General features: G+C 62.8%; 1 protein-coding gene across 1 annotated transcript in view; it reads left to right on the top strand.

Moving 5' to 3' along the window:
* Positions 1 to 19,696, top strand: part of NCOR2 (nuclear receptor corepressor 2) — a 210,384-nt gene that overhangs the window by 99,879 nt on the left and 90,809 nt on the right. The window contains exons 9-12 of the mRNA XM_058691634.1: positions 2,693 to 2,745; positions 12,198 to 12,264; positions 18,018 to 18,190; positions 19,084 to 19,177. Coding sequence (XP_058547617.1) covers positions 2,693 to 2,745; positions 12,198 to 12,264; positions 18,018 to 18,190; positions 19,084 to 19,177 — 387 coding nt within the window. The remainder of the gene's footprint in view (positions 1 to 2,692; positions 2,746 to 12,197; positions 12,265 to 18,017; positions 18,191 to 19,083; positions 19,178 to 19,696) is intronic.

The following is a 19,696-nucleotide window of genomic DNA, read 5'->3' as shown; positions in this document are numbered from 1 at the left end:
CGGGCTGACTGTGCCCCTCCTGCCCTCTCCGAAGCCCATCTCCCCGCTTTCGGCCCATCTTGTTACGGAGAAGCAGAGCCCCCTCTCCCTGCCCGTCGCTCGCTCCCGGGGTCTCCGTGTGTGGTCCTTCAGCCCGTCCTGGTCTCTTTAGGCTGTGGAGACGTGGCTGTTTGCCGTCTTCAAGCCAAAACAACACAGATCAGTCACCAAGTCTGACATTTCCTGGGTTCCTCGAAAGCCCTGTGAAGTAGTTGCTGTTTGCTCCGTGCCCATTTTCCAGATGAGAAAACCAAGGCCCAACGTGTTGACTCCATGTGCCCGAGGGCGCACGGCTAGCAAGGGAGGTGCCGCTTTGTACATCGAGGCATCGAGGCATCTGTTTGGAACCTGAACAAATGGCCACGCCCACCCCTACCGGCCTGTGTTTTACGGGCACCTGGAAACATAAAGGACCGGTGCAGAGTCCCCCGGGGCTAAAGGCGCACGTTTGATGCTTTGAAACGGGGCGCAGGAGTCCTCGCAGGGCCCCTTGCTGTCGCGAGGGCTGTCCGCCTCCCGCGGTGACGCCTCACCCCGCCCAGCTGGGACTCTGCGGTGAGCCTCACTGGGGGCTCTGCAGTTGCCCTCCGGTTCAAACCCAGAGTGGGGCTCGCGGCCCCCCACTCCAGCTGAGCGCCTTGTTAGCGCAGCCTGACCCGGGGTGGGGAGAGATGGCTTGTACCAGCCGGGGGTGGGGGTGGGTCAGCTGAGCTGGGAGCCTGGAACTGGCCAAGCCCAGTGCTGACTTGTCGCGGGGGGAATGCGAGGCACACAGGGACGCGGGGAGGTGACCTTGTCATCGGCCATGGCTGCCTGCAGTGCCGTCCGAGGGCTGGGATGTCCAGAAGCGTGGAGGACCGGCCCCGCCTACGGAGGACAGGAGGCCTGTTCCTGGGGACGGGCAGGTCGTGCCCCGTGGCCGTGCTGTGCCGCCCGTGGTTGGTCCCCATGGGCTGGGCCGATCGGGAGGCGTGTCCAGCTGCCTCCCCAGGGAGAAGTTCTGGGGCGGAGACCTCTTCCCTCCCCTGGGGTCCTGTCCGGGGGCTGCCGCTGGCCTGCCTGCCCTCACGCTGTGGGCTCCTTCCCCCGCAGTCACCCGTGGCTGCCCTGGGAGGCTCCCGCTGCGCGTGGGGGCGGACGGCAAGGGAGAGGGTGACGCGCACACGCACACGCACGGGAAGACCCCCAGAGAGGGTGCAGAGGCGGAGAGCAGGGCCCTGCCTCCAGCGCCAGAGCTGAGACCGGATTCTCGTTGCAGCTCATCTCTGACCAGCTGTGGGCACAGATTTCGACCTCGCAGGGACTGGGTTTTCTCCTCCGTAAAATGGGGATGATACTTGTATCCGTTAGCTCCTGCCGTGTAACAAACCGACTCCAGATTTAGTGGCCTGAGACAGCCACCGTTTCCCGTTTCCTGTGAGCGCAGAAGTCAGCTGAGCACTTTTGCTGCTCCGCGACCCGCTGGGCCTCGGCCGGGAGGGTGCGGCCGTCGTCTGTCTGCCTCCGGCAGGCCAGGCGTGGTTTCTCACCAGGGGCAGGCGAACAGGAGGGCGAGGAGAAACGCAGACGTGCGTTTTCCAGCCTCTGCTTTCATCAAGTTTGCGAGCGTCTCATTGGCCGGAGCAGGGGCGTGGCTGGATACGGGAGGCAGGAAACGCTGGCACCCTCGCTCCGTCGTTGCGCCCTGACGTGATGACGGCGACGCGGTTCCCTCTTGGGCCTTTCTGCCTGCCAGGCGCGGGGCCGAGAGCTCTGCACGCATGGCCCCGTTTGACCTTCACGACGGCTAGGAGTTTAACCCCATCTGCGGCTGAACTTGCGGGGCACAGGTGGCCTACGTAACTCACCAGACACGAGCGGCCGGCGAGCGGCAGATCCAGGCCGCGTCCCCGGGCTGTGCCCCTGGCCCCTGTGCACGGCGCCGGCGTCCGCGAGGGAGGCCCCTGCACGCTCCGCGGCGGCTCTCCCCGCACGCACTTGCTGCCGGGTGTGGGCCCAGGGCCGTCCTCACCGCCCTGCAGGTCCCTGCCGTTCACGAGCCCTCCTTTCCCCCTTCAGCTTTCCCGCGGGGCCCGTTCGGTCTGGTTCCGACGCATCCCCGCTACCACACAGACGCTCCCGCGTCGTCTCCTCGTGGAACGCGGAGCCGCACGTCCCCGGGCACCCGCAGGAGGGGAGGGGCCGGAGGGCGCACACGTCTCGCCCCCCAACACGCGTCGTCCCGGTGCCCTCTGGAGCGCGTGCAGCGGATGTGGGGTCGCGCGTCTGCCTGTCCTCCCCTCGCCCTCCCGGGCTCCTGGCAGCGTTGGGCCCTTGTCCTCTGCCAGGCGGCGGGGGCGGCGGTCCCTCGCGGCGGTCTGGGGGCCCCGGACAAGAGCAGCTGCCCCGTGGGGCCCCCAGTGCCGCGCACGCTCGGGCCGGCGTGGCCCGGTGCCCCTGAAGGGCAGCCACGGTGGCCGTGCCCTGAGGGTCACAGGCCGCTCCCGGCCGGGGCCGTGGCCCGGGTCTCCCCGTGCTCTGGTTCGTGCCTGGCCCCCCCCCCCCCCCCCCGGGAGCCGGGGCCTGGGCGCCGTGGCAGAGGCTGCCCGGGGCCGGAACGCGGCGCCCGGCACGGCTCTGAAGCGTCTCCCTCTCCCTGTCTCTCCCTCCGCAGCCCCTGTACAACCAGCCGTCCGACACCAGGCAGTATCATGAGAACATCAAAATGTGAGTACTCGTGGGCAGCCGTGTGGACACCCAGTGGCTGGGGGCGGGGGACGGGAGGTCTGGCCTCGGAGCTCCGGGCTGGGATGTGGGCTCTCAGTTCCCGGGACGACTCCCTCCCACACGGGGCCGGGTGCTCGAGGAGGGCGTGGGAGAGGGCCGTTTGGGCAAGGGTTTGGGGCCGGGTTAGGGCCGAGGTCGGGGTCGGGGCAGGCCCGGGGCAGGAGGGGCAGGGTGGCCCCACGAAGCGCAGGGACACAGACCTTGAGCTGGGGAGGCCGGGTGACGACCCTGCAGGCACAGCCCTGGCGAGACGGAGGCGGGGGGCTGGGGGCCCCATCGCGTGCGGACGGGCTGTTCCCGATGGAGAGCGAGCTCGAGATGATGGCGGGTGGCCCGGGGCCAGCGGGGCCCGTGGTTTGGGCTCTGACGTAAGCACGTCTGGGAGTGTCCTGGGGTCCGCTCCGGGGGCCCTCGGGTGCCGCGGCCCGGTGTGCTTCAGCCGGGAGCGCTGCTCCAGACCCGGAGGCCCAGGGGCTGTCCAGCGTGGTAGCTCTCAGTGATGGGGCCTTTTCCCAGATGGATGCTAGGGGTGAGGAAATCCCGGTTAAGTGCCACCTGTCGTGGGTGGGGGCTGACCTGGCATCCTGGGGCAACGGGACCGCGCTGGAGGCCGGTGGCTTCCCATCTTCAAGCCGGGAGGGAAGCATCAGAAGTATGGTGGCAGAAGACCGTTGGCTTCTTTTGGGGGGTATGTATTAATGGGAACATAGTCCGTTTGGCAGAGGAGGGGATATTACCTCACGTCGTTATCCAGGAGCCCGAAAGGCGAAAGGGGCCGCAGACCTGGCTCCTTGAAGAGCACGTGGCTGTGAACACTCGGTGACGTTAGGTTGGAGGCAGACTCTTTGGGATGTCTTCTGGCTGTTCTTTATTGTGAGAGGGTGCAGACGTTTTTGCGTGACCTCCGAGGGCAGCCCTCAGCTTGTCCAGTGGGCAGGCCGGCCCGGTCTGATTGTCCCAAGCTCCCCTGGGGTGGAACCGCAGGGTGTACGGGGCAGTAGTGAGCTTCCTGTCCCTGGAGGCATGCAAACCTCACGGTGGTCTTTAAATATCCACTGGTGTTGGTCCAGTTGACAGGGGAGTCCCTTCTTTTTAGTCTCGGGACTGGCGTGACTGGTCCGAGTTCTGGTCACAAAAACGGCCACCCCCTTACAGTTCCCACTAACTGACGGAGCAGCCTAGAAAATCTCTTGTGGCCGGCGAGGTCCTTGGCGCGTTTGGGCTTAGGAGCACCTGCCGAGGAGGCCTCACCGGCACTGTCGGGGGGTCCCTCTCAGCCTGGGGCTGGCCGGGGCCGTGTCTGCTGAGGCTGTGCTTTCGTGTGGCCTTGTGGGTGTGTGCCTCTGGACACAACACCATTGATTTTCCACTCGGGCCACCCCAGTCCCTTCTGTGCTTCCTGGGACCTGCTTCTCCCTGGGTCCACTGCTAGAGGGAGGGTGGGTGAGGGCACGGGGGGCCTCTAGGGCCGTCCTTGCTGGTTTAGGGTGCGGCAGTGGGGTGTTTCCTTCTGAGCAGGGCTGCTGGGAGTATTTGTTCCTTTATTCACTCAGCGCGCATTTATCAAACACCTACTACGTGCCAGGCCCTCTTCTAGGACCTGGGGCTTCAGCTGTGAGCGAAGAACGAAGAGGCATGTTTTTCGTCAGGCTTTGTCTAGTAGTGAGAAAGTGAGTTAAATAAGCGAGAAAATATTCCGCTAGTAAAAAGTACTGTGGGGGGCCCCTGGGTGGCTCAGTCGGCGGAGCATCCGGCTTGAGCTCAGGTCGTGATCTCACGGTTCTCGAGTTCGCGGCCCGCATCGGGCTCTCTGCTGTCGGCGTGGAGCCCGGAGCCTGCTTCGGATCCCCTGTCCCCCTGTCCCTCTGCCTCTCCCCCGCTTTCCCTCTCAAAGATGCTTTAAAAAATTGTAGAAAGAAAGTACTGTGCTCACACAGCTGTCTTAAGCTCTTTGTACGTCGCTCACCCAGCTGTGTTTTTCCTTTTGACGTACCAATTTTTATAGTAATATCGTACCGAAATCTTACATAAGGTCTTCACTAAAAATGCGTAATTTTTTTTTAATGTTTATTTCTGAGACAGAGAGAGAGAGAGAGAGACAGAGCATGAGTGGGGGAGGGGCAGAGAGAGAGGGAGACACAGAATCGGAAACAGGCTCCAGGCTCCGAGCCGTCAGCCCAGAGCCCGACGCGGGGCTCGAACTCACGGACCCGTGAGATCGTGACCTGAGCCGAAGCCGGACGCTCAACCGACTGAGCCACTCAGGCGCCCCTACAGATGAGTCATGTTTTAAGCTGAATGTGATTTCCATTCATGAAAATAACCATAAAGTCCAAACAAGAAAGGAGGAAGGTACAAATAATATTAGCGGATAAGGTGCCGCCATGTCTCTGTTTACGGATAAAGCTATAGACTTATGGAAACCAAAAACAAATGGGACTATTTCTGGCCCCTCCCCGTCTTCATCAGGGAATGGCTCCGGTCTGTTGGGGTACATTCCGGCTAAGTAGGTGACTGCCTAGTCAGATTTGTTCCAAATCCAAGTCACAGATGGACGCACCTAAGTTTAAAACGTACAGATGAGTAAATTTAAGATTTCTTACGTAAGTGGGGAATTTTGTGTTAGAAAAACATACCCGTAAGCAAATTATTCAAACCGATTCGTCCTTAGAATTTTGACGTCGTTCCTAGTTTTCCACAAAGATCAAAATGAGCTGTATTTTTAATTTCGGTACGATCGTCGGTGAATGAGTGCAGTCACTTACTTTAAAGAATGCGACGAAGATGGGAAAGGGGACGGGAGAGAAACGGGGGGGGGTGGCTTTAGCCAGGGGATCCGGGCCTGACAGCAGAGGGGACACTGTGGGGTTGAGCAGCAGTGAGCCGTGTGGGCCTCCCTGGCAAGTGGAACAGGCAGTGCAAAGGCCCTGGGGCAGGACTGAGCTGGTGAGGTCCCAGGGAAGGCCAGCATGGCTGCGAGGGCTGGGTGAGGAGAGAAGGTGCCAGCCGGCTCACCCAGGGCTGATGAGTTTGGGTCGTATTATTTGTGTGTGAAGGGAGGCCAGCAATGAGGTTTATGCTGGGAAGTGAGGTGCCGAGTTTTTGCCTTCGAGGCTCACTCTCGTGGCTGCCGAGAGAAAGGACCAGGGGTGGGGGGACCTTGGTGGAGGTGGCCGTAGCCACGCGGGCAGGCAGCGGTGGGTCTGGGTGCTGCGGCGGCCGCCAGGGGTGCCGTGTGCAGGGCCAGGGGCAGGGAGGTCCCGTGGCGGCAAAGATCAGGGGCCCGGGCCACTGTGGGGACCATGAAACCGCTTCCTGAGATGGGGGTCGGTGGTGAGGGGCCGATGAGCATCTGGCCCTGTGGCCAGCTGCTGACTCTCAGTGCCTCAGTTTCCCCATCTGCGAGGTGGGAATGAGAGTGGCTTCTACCCGCCAGGGTTGCCGAGGATCCGGTGAGTTACTGTCCCGGGAGGTGCCGAGCTCAGCATCAGGCACGTGGGGAGTGTTCTGTGGTCTTTGTTTCTCTTCCTGCTTCATTCGTCCGCTGCTGTCGCCCGTTCGTCCAACAGGTACTCTGAGTGCTGCTCGCTGTGTTCTGGGCCTGCCGTTCTGCGATCTGGTGACAGCTTGATAAGGACAAGCAGAGACACCCCCCCCCCCCCCCCCGCCCCCATTCCGGCTGCTGTCAGTGGGCCAGGTGGGGGGTTAGCCCCTCCCCAAGGACCTTGCCCTGTCACTTTAATTTCCCTGCGTGCTGGGGCTGCACAGTTAAAGTTAATTTCACGCTTGACTTCCTGCTGTACCAGCAAAATCTCAGACGTGTCCCAGTCACCTGCACCCACCTCCGCTGGTCTCCCTCCGCCACCTGTACCATCGGGCGGTGTGGGGGCGGCTGCCCACGCTCCGTGGGGCACTTGCCGCGGGATCTCAGCCCCAGGTCTCAGGCTCTGGGAAGCAGGGGGAGGGGCCAGGGCGACCCCAGAGCGGACCTGACGGGCACTCCGTGGAGGGGCCGGTGTCCCCTCCACAGCACCTGCCGGGACGGCTCTCCGGGGAACCCACCGGCTTCCTGAAGCCCCAGTGCGATTCTGTGAACGGGCGGGCACTGATGCCCGGGGACGGTCACTGCTCTCGTGTGTTGTGTCGTGGCCGGGCCTTTCCCGGCCCTGCCTTTGCCTGGCTCAGAACCCGGGCACCGGCCTTGTTCCTCGTCTCTCCCCTGGGCCTGGAGGCCTGCCGGTTCCTGGTGTTCTCTCCCTTCCCCCCTTTTCTTGTCTTCAGGTCCCATGTCTTCCCTCCTACTGCCTCACTCGAGGGTTGGCTGATTGGAGCCATCAGCCCCGGGGCTGTGCAGGTGGAAAGGGCATCGGGACGCAGGTTACTGTTACAGGTTTTTGTGGACTTGCTCTGGAAGTTCAGAGAGGTTAAGTCACTTCGCCAGGGTCACACAGCCAAACTTCTAGGCCAGACGGATGTGCACACCCACACCGATACCTCTCCTGGGTCTCCAGTCTGAGCTCTGCCCCTCGATAGCCTGGTGACCTTGAGCACGTCACGTCGCGTCACGTCACTTTGCTCGTCAGTAAGCAGGTTTCAGACCCTCCGTCACCCCACTGGACAGGCTCTTCTCGAGGCATTCAGGGCCCTGCTCAGGCAGACTTTTTCCTTCTTACTCTTCCCCTGCAGTTGGGGGGTCTGGCTGTGCCTGAACGCCCTTCCTCATTCCCTCCCGATTCACCATCACCCTCGTTCCCCTGGAACTCAGTGCTCTCATTTCCCTCTGCTCCCCTGGTGTTCTGCTTCTCCCAAGCCTCGGCTCGAACCTCTCCTCCAGGAAGCCTCCCCTGACTGCCCCACGCTTTCTTGTCTTAGAATCCTGGGGGCCCAGGGCCAGGCCCACCCAGGGCCTGGCCGGACGCTCCTTGAACCTCCAGAGTGTCCCTACTGTTATCGTTTCCTCCCAGTTTTTGTCTCTCCTGCCTGGTGCAGTGACAGACGACGAGGCCGATGTTTCCTTACAGGTTGTGCCTTTTTATAAACTCGGACTTTCCCCGGAGATGATAGATATCCTTTGCACCCCATGAATGCCCCCCCCCACAGCAAACTCATCGCCGTGCTCGTCAGTCGCGTTCCCTATTTTTTTGCCAGAAAACATTCCTAGCGGTGAAATCAGTCTGCAGTAAGCGATTTGCGTCTCCGATACCAAAACACTTCTTGGGACAAAATAAACACTCCAGACACGTTTGCCAGGAGGGTGGTGAGCAAGCAGACACCCTCAGCCAGGTGGGGGATTGTGACCAGAGCTGTGCCGGGGGGGCCCGGAAGGAAAGGTAGAGGGGACAGGGCTGGCAGGAGGCAGTAGGAAGTGGGGGGGGGGGGTGGCGCTGGCGAATGGGAGAGCCCATCCCCCTTTCGGAGGGGCCGTCAGGCCTCGGTCCCCGGGCTGCAGCCACAAGGGGGTGTGCCAGACCGCCTGATCTTTTAAGAGAAGCTTTAAGTTCGGCTTTTTATGCAACGGCTTCTGGTTTTCAATACTGGCAGCGAACTCAGATGTTTTAGAAAGCCCTGCTGTCCCCCGGGCTGGCTCCACTTGGCGGACCGTGCCCGTTCGCAACCTGCCGCCTCAACATTTGTCCTCTTTGGCAGTCCCCGGGTGCCTCCGGGCGCCAGGCACGGTGCTTGCTTTGGAAGGAACCTCGGATCGGCCGGGAGAACCCCTGCCTGCCCTACGGTAGCCGCGGGGAACAGGGGCGGCTGCACGCGTCACCTCTGCCCCCACGGAGGCTTCTACCCACCGAGTCCTGTCTGGTGCAGGCTCAGCCCCGCCGCTCACAGACTGGCCTCGGCTGCAGGTTGCCCCCAGCTGGGCGGCTGGAGGCCACGGTGGCTTCTTCTCCCCCAGTTCTGGGGGCCAGCCGTCCAGGGGCGACAGGGCCCTGAGCTCTTCGGGGGAGGAGCGCTCCGTGCCTCTCCCAGCATCTGGTGTCGGCGGCCCTCCCGGACGCGCTTTCCTCGTGGACCCTTCCCTGTCTCCTCTCTCTGTCCTCTCGTGTCACGCGTCACCCTGCCTCTGTGTGTCCGTCTCCCACGTCCACATTTCCCCTTTCTATAAGGACGCCGGCCGTGTGGGATTAGGGCCACCCTGATGGCCTCGCGCTAACTTCATGACCCCTGTGAGGAGCCGGTTTCCACATAGGGTCCTATTCTGAGGTACGGGGGGTTGGGACCCCGGCATCACTGGCTGGGGAGTGGGGACACGAGTCAGTTTGTGACATGCACCGAGCCTCCTGCAAGCTCTGAAGTAAGTTGTGTTTGGCCTCACCATGGCATTTCAACACAGATCATGACCCGGTTTTGTTTTTTTCTGTATTTACTCTAAAATCGCTGGCAAAGACAGTACGGAGAACTTCCTGTGTCCCCACCAGCCAGCGTCCCCTAGTGTGAAATCTTACAGAAGTGAGGGTGCATTTGTCCAAATGCAGAAAATAACAGTGGGACCGTGCTCGGAGCCGACCTGCTTTCCTTGGGCTCTTCCAGCATTCCCACCAATGTCTGTTTTCTGGTGCGGGATCTGATCGCGGTTCCCCTTCTGCGCCTTGTCCTGGCGTCTCCGTGGTCCCCAGGTGACGGTTTCTCCGTCTCCCCTTGGCTTTCCTGACCCTGACGCCTCTGAAGGGTTGCGGTCGGCGATTTCGTCGAGTGTCCCTTGACTCGGGTTTGCCTGGCGTTTGCTCACGGAGGGGCCGGCGTGGATTTGGGGGAAGAGTCCCACGGAGGTGACCAGCCGCCCTTCCCACCACGGCAGGCCACGGGCCCGGGCACCTCCTTGTGCGGCTGTCTCGTCCGCCTGTGCTCGGTGCTTTAGGACGCGTCCTGGATCCAGGCTACCGTCGGGGAGGGGAGCTCACCTCCCGCAGGGGAATATCAAAGCACGGAGGGACGCGAGTTAAAATGCCAAACGACTGGTAAATATTCGGGGGAAGATGCTTGGAGGCTACGCACCTGTCCCGTTTTTCTCAAGGTTTTGCCCGTTGCCGTGACATTCACGCGTGGACCTTGCCTGTGGCAGTTGGGGCCGGGACGTTCTCGTGATGGTCTCCCATCGCCCGCATTCTTTCTGCGGTTATCAATTGGAATTCCGTGAAGGAACGCTTGTTCCTTTTCCTCGCTTATTTATTTGTTCAGTCATTTATTTATATCAGCGCGGGCTCGCGGATATTTATTTTGCTCTTTGGGTTATAATCTCGCACCGGCATTGTTTGTCTGGCAGCTCAGGTTCCCCCAGCTTTGGCGGTCGGGAGCTCAGGTGGAGTCTTGGGTCCTTCTGACCTTTCAACTTTAATTTTTTCCTCTTCATTTTAGCACTTCTCTGCTTCGAGATGTTCTGGGCTCTCGTGTATTCCCGTGCCAGCACTCGAACCCGCCAGCTTTTTTGTTGTTGTTAGAGAATCGTGTTAGGAGCGGAGACCTCCGTGCTACGCGGCTCGCTGTTCTGGGCCCTCCCTGCTGCTCGGCCTTGTCGGCTCCGCTCCTCTCCTCCCTTCCCCTCCCTCCCTCCCCAGGGCTCTCCAGCCACGTGGGCTTTCTTCTGTCTGTTCCTCAAGTTCCCTGAATTTGTTTCCACCTCAGGGCCTTTGCAGGGCCCTCTGCCTGGAGCGCCCTGCCCTCTGGTTCTTTCCACCGCAGGGTCCTTCTGCTGCTCTAGATCTCGGCTTGGGGCCGTCCCCGAGAGACTTTTCTGCACCACTGAAGCTGAAACAGCTGTCCCCTCCCCTGCCACCCAGTCACTACCCCCCCCCCCCCCCCCCCGTTTCGGTTTCTGCATCAGGATTATCTGGATTATCTTGCTTACTGTCTGTGTGACGCCTCTCAGCGTCCCCTCTGTGATGTCTGGGGACTCTGCCTTGCTCAAGGCTGTGTCCCCAGTGCCCGGAACAGTACCTACATGCAGTAGGTGCTCAGTAAACACTTGCTGAGTGACCGAGGAGATGAGAACGTGATCTTACTGTGCCCCTTTTTCAGATGAGGAAGTTGAGGCTGAGATCACTTATGTTCCTCGTCACAGAACGAAGTGCTGTGGTCTCAGCCTGTGTGACTGAGGCCCCCCAGTGCCCACCCTGACGGGCACAGGGCAGGGGAGGCTGAGGTCAGCGGCGAGGCCTCAGGGTGGGGAGGCCCCGGGTGACGCGAGGCGCGAGTGACCCTGGGAGCCAGGGACCCATGCCACTTCCACGAGGGTCCCTGGGGGCTCTGAGTACTGCTGGGGCCGGGGGTTCCGGACAGGGGGTGCTGCCCACATGCTCGCTGTGGCCTCCCCGTCCTTGCTAAGAGGGAACGTGCAGGCGCGTTAGGGGCCCTGGACTTGAGCCCCGGTACTGAGGATGCCGACTTCCTGCTGGAGATCCGCGTCGAGCCGTGGGGACGGGGGACGTTGTTCGGCCTGGGACAGAGGCATGGTGGCAGACCCTGAGGACAGCTGGGCCTGGCGGTGGGGCCTCTGAGGCGGCGGGGGCCTGGAGGCAGACAGTGACCCTCCCTGGGGTCCCTGTGTCCGATTGGTTCCGGGCCCTTCGGCCCCCGTGAGGTGTGTGTTCGGGGAGCTGTGCCCGTCCGTCAGGGCCTGGGGACTGCCACCACCTTGCTCCTTCTCCTGAGGTTGGGGTGCTGGGTGGCTCGGGAATCTCCCGGAGGCCGGCGGGGGCACTGTTTGCAACCTTTGCGTGGGGTTGGGTCGCTCCTGGGAACACGAGGAGGAAGGAGCAGCCCTCCCCGGGGAGGCCGCTGCCACACCCAGATCGGGGTGAGCACGTCCAGGGTCGCCCCCAGGCCCGCCTGAGCCCCAGGCCCACCGGCTGTCCGCGGCAGCACTCGCTTGTGTAGGGAGGCCGCGGGGAGGGGCTGAAGGAAGGGGGCTTCCTGAGGGGTCCCGCCTCTCCGGTGGCCACCAGCCTGTGCCGCCCTGCTCGGGTGACCTCCACTGTCCCAGGAGCCAGCCCAGGGGACGGCTGTCTCCGTGTGGCCGCAGGTCTTGGGGTCCTGGTCTCTCCTGCCCGTGTTCCCAGTCTGAGCCCGTGGATGTTTCTCTGTGGCCGGTTTTCCAGGAGGGATCTTGGGTGCGTGTGGCGGGGGGCGGGGAGCGCTGACACCCCGCCCGCCCTCGGGACCCTTCTGCACGCCGGGCTCAGCCTAAAGATGGACGAGGGCACCTCGGGGAGAGAGGGAGGATGCACTCTGGCAGTGCGCGGCTCCCTCTGGGGGGCTACAGGTGTCTCTTAGCCCCCCAAGGACCAGTAAAGGGGCACACTCAGGGCTTGCTTTCAGGAAACAGCTCAGCGAAGGACGAAATATCGAAACCCTGCGTTACTGACCATTGCTGTTTTGCTCCTGCCTAGAAACCAGGCGATGCGGAAAAAGTTAATCTTGTACTTCAAGAGGAGGAACCACGCTCGGAAACAATGGGTAAGCCATCCCTGGAATCTCCCCGGTCGCTCCCCTGGGCCAGGCTTCCTGGAGAGTCTGGGCCACTTCAGGCCATGCCCACCGGGACCTCCTGGTCTGCAGCTGTCTCATCGCTGCGTGTCCGGGCCGTGGACAGAGGCCAGGGACAGCGGCGACACGGGAAAGGGGAGCAGCTGCTTTGGTGACGTCGGGGCCCCGGGGCTCAGCTGCCCAAGGAGGCCTGGGGCCGGGAATTCTGCCGCTCCTTTTCCAGCCTGGAAGGGGGGAGAAGGCAGCATGTTGGCCCGGAAGAGCGGTTCCTTGTCAGAGGACCCTCCTTTCCAGGCAGGAAGAGAGAGGCTTGTTGGAAGGTGGGGGGAGGGGGGTGGCTGCATCAGAACGGACGGGGGCGCCACCCCTGCATCATGCCGCGCTCTGGCGTCTCCTCTGGGAAGCAGGCCCAAGGCAGGGAGAGCGTGTGTGAGGACATGTGCTGTTGTGGTTCGGGTGCCTGTTTACATCACTGATGCACGGTGGGGGCGGGGAGGGCAGTGATGGAGGGGGAGTCACTCCGCCGTGTGGGAAGAGCTGGCTCACATGGGCTTAAACGGCACAGAAATTTGTAGCTGAGAAAGGCCGTGGGTGGAGTTCAGGAGTGGGTCGATCAAGTTTCACCTTCACTTCTATGTGGTTTTTTCCCCCCAACTCTGTGTGTTAGTGCATCGACAGACGGGTTTCTTTGTGGGACCTGAATGCCTACAGCAGATCTGAGTTTTCTAAGCCCAGAGAGAGAGCTGTCCTGTCTCAGACCATCTCACCAAGGCTCTGATTGGACCACTTGATGGCATGGTCCCTCTGAACCAGTTTCTGAACCCACCCTGTGCTGGCCCCAGACCTCAGTTAGGTCCCCAAAGAGAGGAGACCCTTCTGGCGCAGGTGCTGGGTGGCTGGGAAGCTGGCAAGTGGCGTTCTGGACCCCAGGGGCCCATGGGGTGAGACTTCCCAGCCTCTCCTTTCTCATGTTCCTCAGATCCCCAGATTGTCTGGATGGTGACCAGACGGGGGGGTGGGTGGGGTTCTTGAAAGCGGGTGTCCCATCTTATTCATTGAGTTAAATGTGCAGTGAGGACCTGCTGAGAACCCGGCACAGGGGTGGGCAGAGGAGACGGAGAGAGAAGGGCCACGTGGAAGGACGGGGTGGGTTGGGGATAGCCTGCATGTCCTGGGTGGTGACCTCAGTACTGAATGGGAATGACGAGGAAGGACCAGCTGTGTGGAAATCCAGAGTGTCAGGCAGAGGGCACAGCAAGTGCAAAGGCCCTGAGGTCAGAACCAGCTTGGGTAGGGTGGGACAGCATGTAGTAGGTAAGTCTGGAGTGCAGTTCGTGAGTCGGGGGCCGCGGTTGATGTAAATGGTGTGGGAGCCAGATCACCTAGAAACACTCGCCTTCGACCAGGATGGAACATTCAGATTTTATTCTAAACCCAATGGGACCCTTAATTTACTCTTCTAAGTACATGGTGAACAACATGAAGTCTTTATTTTGAGAATTTTCGAATAGGAGATCTGACAAATTCAACGAACACCACGTAGAATCGATCACAGTTCCTTTGCTGCTCGCGTGTGCGCATGAGTATGAACCTTGACCGTAGTTGTGTTGAACGGGTGGGAAGCAGGTGCCGACACCTGGACCCCTCTCCTGGGCACCTCCACATCTATCTCCTGAAGGACAGGAAGTTCTGTCGTCCCCACCCCCAAGAACGGACAGGGTTCCCTGTGATCTTCCAGCCGTGGCCACACTTAGAGCCCCAGTCGCCCTGTCTGGGGGTGGGGTTCGTTTTGGACAGGGTGAAGAGTTTTTGCTGTGGTCACTTGGGGGCCCCTCGAGCGTGGGGTGGGGAGAGTGCTTATTTAAAAATAGAGCAGCCGGAGACTGGTAAGAAACTCGGGTGGCTCTGAGGCCAGGCTGAGCCCATGTCCAGAGGCCCCTGTGTTCAACGGGAGGGCGTTTGGAATGAGCCTGTTCTTTTTTGGGTAACACTTACTTACTTACTCTGAGAGCAAGAATGGGAGGGGGGAGGGGCAGAGAGAGGGGGAGAGAGAATCCCAGGCAGGCTCCATGTTATCAAGAGAGGAGCCTGACGCAGGGCTCGATCCCACGAATCCCGAGATCATGACCTGAGCTGAAATCAAGAGTTGGACGCTTAATTGGCTGAGTTGCCTGGGCGCCCCGCGCCTCCCTTCCCCCACCCCCACCCCCCGCCCCCGTTCCTGTTCTTCTGTAAGGAGCCCAGAGCCCCTGATGCGTTGTTTTCAGCAGGGACGCAGAGGGGTTTGGTCCAGATGGCTCCCCCAGACCTCTGACCTGCACGCCCCGCCCCCACCATGAGCCGGCCCCCCTCAGATCACGGAGCCCCCACTCCTTAGAGGTTCCAAAGACCACGAGTCAGCTGCCCACGCTGCCCTTCCCTGGGAAGCTGAGCGCGACCCCGTGGGAGGCCCGACCAGTGGGTGGGGTGGCGGTGAGGCTGTGCTGTCAGCACAGGGCCCCGAGTTCGAGCCCATCCACCGGGGCCTGCCGTGTATCTGGGGAGCGGGGTCTCGCCCTGAGCCTCGCCCCTCCTGCTCTGTGAAATGGGGTGGGGTGCAGGGAGGATTGAGGTGCGTGCTTGTGGCTCCTGGCGAAGGGGGCGCGTGTGACAGTGTGGTGGCCGTGCGGGATGGGTCAGGCAGGAGGTGGGCCCAGCGTGGAGGGAGCCCTGTGTCCTCAGGCTGCTGTAACAGACTCCCACAGATAGGCAGCCGAAGACAACGGAACTGCGTGCTCCCCCAGCTCCGGAGGCCAGGAGTCCAAAATCACGGTGTGGGCAGAACCGTGTTCCGGCCGGGGGCTCTAGGGGGGATCCCAGCTGCCTCTCCCAGCCTCGGGGGCCCAGGTCCCTGCGGTCTCTGCCTCTGTTTCCGCAGGGTCATGTCTCCTTTCCTTCTCTCACATGGACACCCGATTATGTGATTTAGAGCTCTCCCTAACCTGGGATGACCTTGTCTCAGGTTCCTTTTTTAATAAGGTCAAGTTATGTGTAGATTCTGGGGGTCACCTTTCAGCCACCACAGAGGGCACCGGCCTGTTTTCCGCACAGTCTGCCTTTCCGCTTTCCCCCGACTTGTCCCCACTCTCCTTGTCATTTACGTGGCTGAAGGTTTGCTCACCTCTCCCACGTCCCTGCACCTCTGAGTTCCCCGTTTTCTGAGTCTGGGCTTTTCCTGGAGCTGCCCCGCATCCGTGACTTGCTTACGCGGCCCGAGGCTGAGCAGGACGGGGTCGGGTTGGGGGACAGCTGTCGGTCGTCACCCTCAACCCTCACCAACATGAGGCGGGGAGGGCGGGAGCCCCGGCGCTCAGCACAGCCAGTGTGGAGAGCATGAGCCCTGCGGGGGCCCTGTGCGAGGATGTGCCCTCCCCGAGGTCGGAGGAACACGGCTGCCCTGGGCAGCAGGCTCCAGCTGCCCTTCTTCGACGGCACCCTCCTTTCCCCGTCCCGTGGCCGAAGCCTGGGTTCCCCGGTTGTCAGGGAACCCCATTTCTCACCAGGTCCCGCCTGGCAGGGCAGGGGGGTCTCAAACTTGGCCCCGCTGATCATCTGGGGCAAAGCACTCCGCTTCTGGCCTCAGTTTACTCCTCCGTTCGGTGAAGATATTAACACCCACCTCCTCGGGCCCTTGAGCGACAGGCTTCGCACAGCGTGCGCATCAGGGTGGCGCACGGCGGGCGGTGGGCGCTCAGAATTAGACCCGCGTGGGACCGCCGGGGCCTCGAAGAGCCCGAACGATCCTGAAAAAGCACAGCCGGGAACAACCGCGGGAGTCACCTCGGGTTTCAAAACGCATCACAAAGTTACAGCAATCAGAGCAGTGTGGTCGTGGCACAAGGACAGACCCGGAGAGCATTGGAGCAGGAGAGAAGAAGGCCTCACGCCCGTGGGCAGGTGGTTTTTGACGGGAGGCCAGATGCAGTCAGCGAGGGGGGCTGGGCTCTTCACACACGGTGGGGCTGGACCCCACTCCCAGCCCCGACGGAAAAAGGCTAATTCGCAGTCCGTTGGAGGCCCCCCCGTGCAAGAGCCAAAACCGTAGATTTGTCCGGAAAAACACGGCGGGGCCTCTCGGGGACCTTGGGTTTGCCAGCGGGTTCTTGGGCACGACACTGAGCGCACCCGCGGCAAGAGGAAGGCGGGGGCGTCGGGCGTCATCAGCGTAACCGTCCGCTGCTCCTGCCGGGATCCCAGGCGGCCCTGCTCCCGGGCCTCCGCGGAGACTTGTGCCCGGCTCTGCCCCGGCCTCTCCGCCGTGAGCCTGAGCCCGAGCGTGGGGCGAGTTTGCTTCCTGCTCTGGGCGGCGGGTCCACCTGGCGGGGGCCCCACGCAGCGGTCGTGGCCCCGGGGTCGGAGGTGCTGCCGTCTCCCACACGGGGCACGGTCCCGAGGCCCCCCCCGTGAGTGGGCCCAGACCCTGCCCGTCTTTCCCGGTAACTGCGTGGTCTTCCTCTGCTGGCTGGGTCTCCGCGGCGCCTCCTCCCGCTCCGTCAGACTGAGGACAGGCTCTCCGGCGGGAGGCGTGGCTCTCCGTGTCCCGCGGGGGCTCTCCGTGTCCCGCGGGGGCTCTCCGCACCACAGCGCCCCAAGCGGCGTGGCCGTCGTCTGCCGCCGGAGCCTAGGCCTCCTCTCCAGCGCGGTCGGTCCCGGGAGGAGGGGGGGGGCCGGGGGCAGGCTCTCCCCCCTCGAAGCCGGCCTGACCATCGCCCGGGGGGCTCCCGCGCTGCCGGGTCTGCCAAAGACCAAGGTCGCGGGTTGCCTGAGTCGAGCTGGGATACGGGGTGGGGCGAGTGTCCCGTCACGAGGACGAGGGAGGCATCGAGAGGGCGTTCAGGCGAGACTCCTGGACCGTGCCATCTGTCCCGCACAGCTGTTAGAGACCGGGAGGTTGGGGTCTTACGGGCGGCTTATCGCTGCCCCCCTGCTCGAGACCCAGGTCACCTTGGAGATGTGGAAGCCGGGCAGCTATGCTCCTGCCTGGGCGGGGGTCTTTTCTCTGAGGACACGCGGCGAGCGGCACTGTGGGTAGACGCAGAGAGGGACTTCCTTGTCTGGGAGAGACGGCGGAGGCCCCTCCGTGGATGCTGCTCGGGACTTTCACGATGACTCCCTGGACCCGGGACCACGGCTGAGCTTGAGGCCAGGGAATGGGGAACTTTCCAGAAAGGGGATGCTTTCTAGGGGCCGCCCCAAACCTGACAGACACCCCCAGAGCCTCACGGTCCCACGTAACTTCCTTCCGTGGTGGGAGTGGTCCCTGCGTGTGCTGTAGCCCTTTGCCACGTGACGAACGTGTCTGGGGGACCAGGGTCGGAATTTTAAGTGCTACGTAATGTGATTTGAAGTTAGCCGCTTGTAGCTGGTGGCTTTCGCATCGGACGAGGCATTTCTAGAAGGAGGCCAGGCCGGTGGCCCGTCCCCCAGGGAAAGAGGCAGCCAGGTGCTCAGGGAAGCCTGTGCGTTTTCTTGGGGCCCGGGACTGCCCGGGTCTTCGCGTGCTCCCGCGCGTGACTGTGTGTGTGTCTGCATCTCAGCCTGTCTCTGTGTGCCCGCGTGAGCGTGCGTGCCCGCGTGCAGCGCCGGCGGGGAGCACGGAGCCGGGAGCCGGGGCCTGGCGCCTAGGGGAGGACCAGCCGCTAAGCTGGGGAGCTAAGCGGTGCTCCCGCGCTGTGCTCCCCCAGGAGCAGAAGTTCTGCCAGCGCTATGACCAGCTCATGGAGGCCTGGGAGAAGAAGGTGGAGCGCATCGAGAGCAACCCCCGGCGGCGGGCCAAGGAGAGCAAGGTGCGCGAGTACTACGAGAAGCAGTTCCCCGAGATCCGCAAGCAGCGCGAGCTGCAGGAGCGCATGCAGAGGTGAGCCCGGGCTGGAGCCCGACCCTCCTCCCCCCACCCCGCCCACCGCCTCTGTTCCTTCAAGATACCTCAGGGGCCTGGGTCGGGAAGAGCCCGGGCTGGTGTGAAACAGCGAGCGCAGCAAGGGCTCAAACCGGCGATGCAAGGGCCGTATCGGGCCCCCGGATGCGTGGCTTGGAGCGTGCTTGGCCTTGTGCTGATTAGAAACTGAGACACGTTTTGGCGGAGCAAGCTGTCCTTCCTGCGTGCCACGGGCTGGTACCACCCAGCTGGGTTCCTTCACGTGGGTCGCGTGGCCCCTGAGGGCAGCAGAGCCTGAGAGGCTGGGTGTGAATCGAAGGCCAGGGGACCCCCCGCCTGGCTTTGCGGCCAGATCAGGGTGCTCGCCCGTCTCCCCTGGTGGTCGGGAGCGCTGCGTGGGAGGGAGGGCCCTGCGCACAGTAGGTTGCCTGGGGGCTTGTGGCTGTGCTTTTGCTGTTACGCAGAGAGGTGACGGGCAGCGGCCAGTGACAGTGCCCCTTCCGGGCCTCCTGGACGCTCGCGTCCACGTCTCACCGGTGCCTCCCCCCAGGCCTGAGAGCCGGGTGTGACCAGGGAGGGAACTGGGGCAAAGATCCACACATGTGGATCTGTGGGCTGGGCTTCGGGGGCATCTGAGGAGAGGGCAGGACCGAGCGCCTCGGGTATTCCTGGGTCAGGGCTGGGGCTCCTGGACGCCCCCAGCCTGGGGCGGTCCCTGTGGGCATGGGAGGCCTGGCCCCTTTCCGCCTCCCTCCCTGCCGCCTACACTCTGCCCCGCGCCTGGGGAAGTTGTGGGCTCGGTCCGCGCCGTGGTGCCAGCCGGGCCCCCGCTGCCGCCGGCCTGGTCCTGAGGGTGTCCCTTTGGTCTCCAGCAGGGTGGGCCAGCGGGGCAGCGGGCTTTCCATGTCGGCCGCCCGCAGCGAGCACGAGGTGTCCGAGATCATCGATGGCCTCTCCGAGCAGGAGGTAAGAGTGTGGCCGTGACCCTGGCCTCGGCTTCACTCCCCCAACCCCCACGCGTGGGAGCGTCCTGGCAGGAAGCAGAGCTCACCCAGTGGCTGAAATCGAGGGGCTTGTCCCTGAAGCGTGGGCAGAACCGGCGCAGGGCATTGAGGCCCGGCGGGAGTGGCCGTCCATCGCCTGCCTCCTGCCTGAAGGTCGAGCTGAGAAAGGCGTGTCGCTGGGCTGTGGCCATCTGGCAGGACGTGGCCGGGAGGGCCACAGCGGAGGGGGGCTGGGGGACGAGTACCCCTGCCTCTCGCGCCTCCCGGTGCCTCCCACTGGCTGAGCCCAACCGGAAGCCAGAGGCAGGGGTGCCTGAAAACTGTGGTTTCTAGGCCAGCCTCTCGGTGCCCAGACTGGGGGCGGGTGGACAGTTCCCAGCACGCTGACCGTGCACCAGGCCGGACCCCCAGCCCTGCCAGCGTGAGCACGCTCTCCTTGTTCCCTGGGGGGAAGAGGGGGGCTGGACAACCCGAACTCAGC

Source organism: Neofelis nebulosa, chromosome 11, assembly GCF_028018385.1.
Source record: "Neofelis nebulosa isolate mNeoNeb1 chromosome 11, mNeoNeb1.pri, whole genome shotgun sequence".
NCBI lineage: Eukaryota > Metazoa > Chordata > Mammalia > Carnivora > Felidae > Neofelis > Neofelis nebulosa.
Note: the sequence above shows the minus strand (reverse complement) of the source record. Positions and strands in the feature narration are given on the sequence as shown.